The 7,488-nt window shown below is 45.5% G+C and overlaps 1 protein-coding gene across 1 annotated transcript; it reads left to right on the forward strand.

Moving 5' to 3' along the window:
• The first annotated feature begins 565 nt into the window (after window positions 1-565).
• Window positions 566-6,523, forward strand: LOC102715477 (WD repeat-containing protein 44-like). Its single transcript, XM_006653554.3, has 7 exons — window positions 566-2,191; window positions 3,898-3,988; window positions 4,107-4,264; window positions 4,348-4,399; window positions 4,503-4,585; window positions 4,669-4,762; window positions 5,366-6,523. The coding sequence occupies exons 1-7, from the start codon at window positions 872-874 to the stop codon at window positions 5,926-5,928; spliced, it is 2,361 nt and encodes a 786-aa protein (XP_006653617.2). The 5' UTR covers window positions 566-871; the 3' UTR covers window positions 5,929-6,523.
• Window positions 6,524-7,488: the final 965 nt, after the last annotated feature.

Below are 7,488 nucleotides of genomic sequence, written 5' to 3' on the forward strand. Positions count from 1 at the left end.
AATGATGCTAGTGTTGGCATCCCCATAGGGTACGGGTGGTGCACTGAAAAGAAAAGAGGACAAAATGGCACCATCAAAACAGTGCACACAAGTCAGTGGTATGCGCATACTCCGAACGAAACGTCGTTGCCTGCTGGGTGCCCGGAACTGAAAAGTAAACAACCAAACGACGGCGCTCCAACACCGTTTCATCCTCTCGCTTCTGTAGAACACGGCCCCAAAATACATCGCGCCCTTGCCCGATTGCCTCCACGACGACTCCACCAGGACTAGTCCACTTCCCCGAAACGGCACGAGCGGTTACCATTTCGCCAAACACAGCCCGCTGACGCCTGGGCCCCGTGGTCGCGGAATTTTAACTCCCCCTCTATCCCCAGGCCATTTCTCCAGGACAGGAGAGGCCGCGCCCCGGGAAGGCCAAGGACGAGCGTACCACCAACCCGACAGTAAACAGTAACCCGGCGGTAACAAAACCAACGACGGCGACGCGGGCAGAGAGAGAGAGAGTGAGAGAGAGAGTGAGAGAGAGAGAGGAGGGGTGGGAGGGGGAGGCGTTGGCATCACCGCAATAACAACGACGACGGCACTAGCACCAACCACCAGTCCCGCAGACAGGCGGCAAGCAGCTGACGCGCGCGCGGGGGCGGGGGCAGGAACCCGTCGCGATTGGGCGGACGACGAACCGGTCGCTCCGGGCCGCGTTCGGGCATCGTGGTGGATCTGACGCCACCGCCCGCCGGCGGTCGCGGTTGCTCCTCTCCTCGTCGCTCCGTCGCGTGGGGTTCCCTATCCCTCCTTGCCCCTAACGGGCGGACGGGCAATTCCCCGTGCGCCTGTTCGATCTGTATCGGCAGTCGATGCGGACGAGGAGATGAGCGGCGCCGAGGAGGAGGAGGAGGAAGAGGAGGAGGAGGTGTTTTATGAGGCACGGGACCGCGTACTGTCCTCCTCCTCCTGCTCCTCCACCTCGGCCTCGGACGACGACGACCACCCGCGGCGGGGTCGGGATGCGGCTGCTGCTGCTGCTGCGGCGGCGGCGGCGCTCGACGTGTGGACTTCGGAGCCAGCGCCCGTGCAGGAACGGCGCCGGAGGCTTCTCCAGATGATGGGGCTCTCTGGGGACCCCTCTCTGGCGCGCCTCGAGATGGGTCGATCGGTGTCCTACGACGGGCCCATCCGACCGGAGACGGTGTCGCCCATCTCCCGATCCAGATCGGATGGCGCCGTGCCGGCCTCCGCCACCAAGCCTCCGCTAGCTGTCCGGTCGCGCCACACATCGTCCGACTCCTCCGAGGCCACGCCGGAGGGCGCCGACGCCGACCCAAGGTGCCTGATCCGAAACCTCGACGACGGCAGCGAGTTCGTGGTGAAGGAGGAGTTCGCGCTCCGCGAGGTCGGTACGGGGAGGCGACTCACCATAGAGGAGTTCGACCTCTGCGTCGGTCGCTCCCCCATCGTTCAGGAGCTCATGCGCCGCCAGAACGTGGCAAACTCTGGTTCAAACAACGGTGCGTCCGCCCTCATCCAGAGGTCCAGCTCTGATTCAAGCAACAGTGCGACGCGCCACAGGCGGCGCAGCAACTGGCTCCGGAGCATCCGCAACGTCGCTGGCTCCATGGTGGTCGGCTCCCGGGACCGCCGAAGCAGCGACGAGAAGGACACGTCCTCGGAGAAGGGAGGGCGCCGGTCCAGCTCAGCAACAGATGACAGCCAGGATAGTGTCAGCGCTGCGCGCCATTGCCCGGAGCGTGTTAAGGTACGGCAGTACGGGAAGTCATGCAAAGAGCTCAATGGGCTGTTCATGAACCAGGAGATACAGGCGCACAATGGGTCCATCTGGAGCATCAAGTTCAGCCCCGATGGGCGGTACCTCGCGACTGCTGGGGAGGATTGCGTGATCCACGTCTGGGAGGTGTCGGAGTTTGAGACGAAACGGGAGGACAATGAGTTGTGCAATCAACTTATGGCCGTTGTCTGCAATGGTTCGCCGGAGCCGATATTGGCGTTGGCAAGTGTTGATGGGAGCTGTTGGGAGAAGAAGCATCGGGCTAGAACCTTGGAGTCTCGAAAGTCCGCAAACTCTGACCGATTGATGTTTCCAGAGCATGTATTCGCGCTCTCAGAGAAACCAGTCAAAACTTTTGAGGGGCATTCAGAGGACGTACTTGATCTCTGCTGGTCTAAATCTCAGGTATTGTTACAAGTCTTCTACTACCTCCTTTCCAAAATATTTCTAGATTATTTAGCATAGACTAAGGAGGTTTCAAAAGACTCCCTTTTAGTCACTTTAGTGATTAATTTGAATTGATTAGATTCCTTTTCTAAGCACCTGATCGGCTCTGAAAAATTGGAATGATTGAAATTATGGGAATCGGTGCAGAAATGCTTATGTTGTGGTATAAAATTTGAATATTAGAAATGATTATATATTCGGAGGGAGTACTCATGCAAGACTGCTGATATAATTGATGCTTCTTCAGTAGTAAAAAGGGCCAAGGTAGAACATAATATCACAACCTGAATTCTGCTAAAATTTGACAGTGTCTTCTTAACTCGCAGTTAATCTTTACTATAGTCTTAGCATGTAAGGGAAAATTTCGAAATAGGGGTACAGTGTTTTCACACAGACCTTTGTCATAATTGTGAGTCGAACTGTGCCAGAACAAAACATTTGACCAAGTAGTCAAAGACTGATATTGTTCAATCTCTTGACATTTTAGTCAACTGTAGATGATAAATTGACAGGTTCAAATTTTAAGGGTAGTTCTTTTGAAACACAAAGCACATTGAATGCAAATTGGTTTCGTCCAGCTTAGGACTAGTCCTCCTTCCTTCTTAGGAAGGAAGGTTGTATGCATAAACAGCAATCTCACTAATTTGCTTGCCTATCGATAGCATTGAATAGAAGAGGCACATACCAAATCCTGCTATAGGCTAATTACCATTTCCAGGCTAAGCGATTCTATTGTACTATTTACATGATGGGGCATCAATGCTCTTGTTTTTCATTTATTTTTCTAAAGGGACTAAATCCTTAGAGATACTCATTACTTAACACTGATAAGATATACAGAATGCTATAATGTACCTTTTGAAATATTATAATATCTACAATGGTGATAATGCAAAGATTAGGAAAATTGTTTTTTTTTGTTATGCCGTATGCATTATTGTGTAAAATATGATATTTTTGCAAAACTCTTAGCCTTAATGGAATCTCAGTACATAATATAAATATTGCTTAGAGAAGTTTCAGCCTTCCTTTGAGAGTACATTACAAGTTATTTAATCTCTGTGTTTAAGATGGATATAGGTTTCAAATAAAGGCGCTGATGCATCCTAATCCCGTGACTCTGGTATAGTGAAGCTGATACCGTCTTATATCATTATCTGTCCAAAATAGAACTTAATGTAGGTTGGAGTGTCAGAAAATCTTTCTAGCATGTTGAATTTCAGCATGGAATCCGGCATACCGTGTATGATACATGTTGCTTGAGTAATTGAGTTTGAATTGCTTGTGCATCCATTGCATGTCTAGAAACCTGGAGTTGGATCGTCAACTTCGTATTGATATTATAGAGATCTATGTGGAAAATGTTAGTCGATCCTACTAGCAGTTCACTGGCCTTCCAAAGGCCTAATGCATGACCAGATGCTAATGTGCTAGGCCCTTGTTGTAATTGGCATGTTAAATCAATGTGTACATCAATGTCGAATTATATATACCTTTTGCCGCTGCGTACAAATCCAAATTTCATGTTTGTTAACAATAGTTACATGCTTCCAACAGTGCATGCCCCAAATTTTGATTGCTACAATTCCGTGAATCATGCAGTAGTATTTCTTATGATTCTGCAGCCATTATAGTTTTTAATTTTTTTTTCAAACACCGTGCAGCACTTACTTTCATCTTCAATGGATAAAACAGTGAGGCTATGGCATATGTCAAGCACTTCATGTTTGAAAACATTTTCACATAGTGACTATGGTAAGATCTCGATTTGACATTAGCAGTTTGGCTCTCTCTCTGTCTCTCTTTATGCACATGTTATGTTTCTCGCTCTTCCAACATACTCTAAATTTTTCTTTGCTGCTTTCTGTTTCAGTGACGTGCATCCAATTCAACCCTGTTGATGATAATTACTTCATTAGTGGTTCTCTGGATGAGAAGGTTCGCATATGGAGCATTCCAAGACGTGAAATTGTTGATTGGAATGATCTGCATGAAATGGTCACTGCTGCTTGCTATACCCCTGATGGACAGGTTTCTACACTATATACTGATGTATGTGACCAAAAAGGTTTTTTGTGTGTTTGCTCTAATACCTTGTCTCATATTTTCTGAAGAGAGCATTAATCGGTTCCCACAAGGGCAGTTGTCATATTTATGATACATCTGGTACCTCTCCCTCTCATTATCATCATATCTTACCATTTTATTTCTTTATGTTTTTGCCTTGCTTTTCCTTGGTTAATGACCTGTTTGTCAATCTTATGACCAGATAACAAGCTTCTCCAAAAGAAGCAGATTGACTTGCAAAATAAGAAAAAGAAGTCCAGTCAGAAGAAAATCACAGGGTTTCAGGTGATTCAAACACACTTTTGAATATGACACAACCTGTGGTAGATCACAGATCTTCCTTTACTGAACCATAATTCCTTGAATAGTTCCTCCCAGGAAGTTCTTCGAAGGTGCTTATCACATCTGCAGATTCACGAATCCGAGTTGTTGATGGTTTTGAATTAGTTCACAAGTTCAAAGGTATTAAATTCTGCGTCTTGGAGCTTAGTTTTTTCAGATTACTTTTATTCAAGGTTCAGTAAACTTTTATTAGATACAATATTATTTACCTGCTTCTTTTAGATTTTACTAAGTACAGTCCCAATCAAATTTCTTGTTCACCTGAAAACTACTTTTGTTGCTTGCTACTATTACCCCTCCTTTCTTTCGTTGCACTGAAATCTAGGCATATACAGTTATGCTTAGAGACCAGAATAGATCTGCAGTAGTCAAATCATGGTGTGATCATCAGTTTGTAAATAACACATTCCCTGCTGATTATTAAATGTGTTATGCGACTAATTAAAACTAATTCCTCCTGTCATTTTCTTTCAACAAAGGGCCAAAACTGTCAAAATCCACCTTTTTGAGACGATAGGTTATATGTTAACATGTTGAAGTAGTTGTATTTGCCTTTTGATGAATCCAATTTCCATGCACCTTTCCACTTAGCCTTTTTTTGCCGGGAAAGCCCAGACCGGGCCAACCAATTTCATTAAGGGAAGGAATGTACTTTTTTCCGCTTAGCCTTCTATAGCTGATTGTTTCTAGTTTAACATTTTCTGATACCCTGCGACATTTCAGGATTTCGGAATACCAACAGCCAAATATCAGCTTGCTTGGCTGCGAATGGGAGGTATGTGATCTCTGCAAGTGAGGATTCTCACGTGTACTTCTGGAGAAACGATGATAATTCAGCACAGGGCAGAAGCAAGACCGTTGTGTCCACAACAAATTCGTACGAATACTTCCACTGCCAGGATGTGACCGTAGCTGTTGCTTTGCCATCTTCTGGATCAGCAACAACATCCAGAAACAACTCTAGAAAGAAGGAAGAGCTGGATAGCGTATCTGAGTATCCTCAAGTAAACACCCTGCCAGAAAAACTGCAGGATTCCTCTGATTTCCACCGCCTAAGCGGCAATGCTCTAAGCACTAGCTCAAACCATAGTGGCGACAGAACATCTGCAACTTGGCCTGAAGAGCTGATGACACCAAGTAAGCAGAGCCCTCGGTCCAGTTCCAGTCTTCCTAACGGTGCTGGGCAAGCACCAAGCCGCTCGGCCTGGGGTTTAGTGTTCGTCACAGCAGGCCGTGGAGGTCAGATCAGAACATTTCAGAATTTTGGGTTTCCTGTTCGAGTATAGCAGCTATCATCCAGGTGAACCCGGTGAAGATGCTGACAGTACTCTGTAGTCGCTGCCCCTGCGGCAGAGATAATTTTTTGTGTATAGCTAGGAGGATACGTGGGCGATTTGCACAGCGGTCTGGGATTGGATCTGGTTGCTTGCTACCAAGGTGCGCAAAGCTCCGTTCTTCGACTAACCTACTACGGCCTGGCACACAAGGGATGGCGAGCTCTTTTGCCCAGAACTGTACATGGGAATGGCCTAGAGAGAGCGACTGGTGCTGGCCAGTTGGGGGTGAGAAATCAATCTCTTTTGCCATCCGCCTTTTATCTGTTTTTCCACTCAAGTCCGCTTTAGCATTTTTTTCCTTTTCTTTCTCTCTTGTTTTCCCCTTTATTATATATTCTTGTAAGAAGAAATCTCAGTGGTACACAAATAGAAAAGCGAAAAAAAGGAGTTGCATAGAGTGGTGAATTCTTTACACTAGTTGGCAGGTTTGCAGTATTGAATGTTACCCTTCTAAAGTAATTAGGAAGAGATGAAAATTTTGGCTTCTGAAGCTAGTAGGGCTTGCTCATGGACAAGGTTGGAATAGTAGAGTTGCATTTGTGAATTCTGATGTACATGTTCTCTTGTTCAATGTTCAATTGTCTACTGCTCGTTTTCATTTGGTGTTTGTGGCGCGTCTTTTGCCTGTTGTAATCATGTACGCTGTAGCTAACCGTGTGACGTGCTTTTCTCGACATCTCGTATACTCCTACGCGCGTAGCCGCAATAAAGCGCACTTACGACTACTTGTGTGAGTGTCAACTTTAGTACTTAATCATGGATGTAGATAGTAGATTGCACCATGAGAAGCCTAACCATCAAAGTTACGTTCAATTCACTATATCTAGACGATCCTATCTCTGGTCATCTTCGAGCATGTGGGCTGTGGCACCGGCCTTCTCCTTTGGCGAATAGAGCCACCGGCTGGCGCTGCCTCCACAATGAACCAGTTTATATGCACCAAAGGGGCTGAATATGTTAGGTACTTTACCAAAAGGGCTGCATATATATAACTTCACAGTTTTTTTTTCTTAAAATCACATGATAGTACCTATAATACTATAACTATAGTGTAACTAACATGTAACTATAAATATAACCAGTATAAACTTGGATATAAGTCTCATATAAATTTTAAAAAAATCCATAGCTTAGTGCTACTTACATTGAAATTGCAATACACTGTAATTACTAGTTCTATATAATTTTACTGAAAAATCATATTATATATATATAACAAATTTGGTACCGAATTATTGCCACAGAATGTTTATCCCACGTCTTAAAAAAATGTATTTTGAAAAAAAATGTTTTGGCAATTGCTTGGACCACTATATTTTTCTTCAGTAGATTTTGCCTTGTTGAGAGCCTCTCTTTAGCTAATAGCCAAGTGAAAACTGAGCTATCATTCTATCAACGGCGCTTTGCCCCTCCAAATGAATTTCTCATTGGGGCAATTGGGTCCTGGCTGCAAAAAGGCAGTATAAACATCCCCCGATGAAACACCTGGTGGTCGAGTAATGGCGGCTT

The sequence above is a fragment of the Oryza brachyantha genome, chromosome 4 (assembly GCF_000231095.2).
Source record: "Oryza brachyantha chromosome 4, ObraRS2, whole genome shotgun sequence".
Taxonomy (NCBI): Eukaryota; Viridiplantae; Streptophyta; class Magnoliopsida; order Poales; family Poaceae; genus Oryza; species Oryza brachyantha.

What these genes read in the sequence shown, in the direction of transcription:
- LOC102715477 (XM_006653554.3), top strand. Translation starts at nt 872, where the DNA reads ATGAGCGGCGCCGAGGAGGAGGAGGAGGAAGAGGAGGAGGAGGTGTTT. An exon ending in TCATATTTATGATACATCTG is followed by an intron (nt 4,400 to 4,502) that starts GTACCTCTCCCT and finishes TCTTATGACCAG; the next exon opens with ATAACAAGCTTCTCCAAAAG. An exon ending in AGAAAATCACAGGGTTTCAG is followed by an intron (nt 4,586 to 4,668) that starts GTGATTCAAACA and finishes TTCCTTGAATAG; the next exon opens with TTCCTCCCAGGAAGTTCTTC.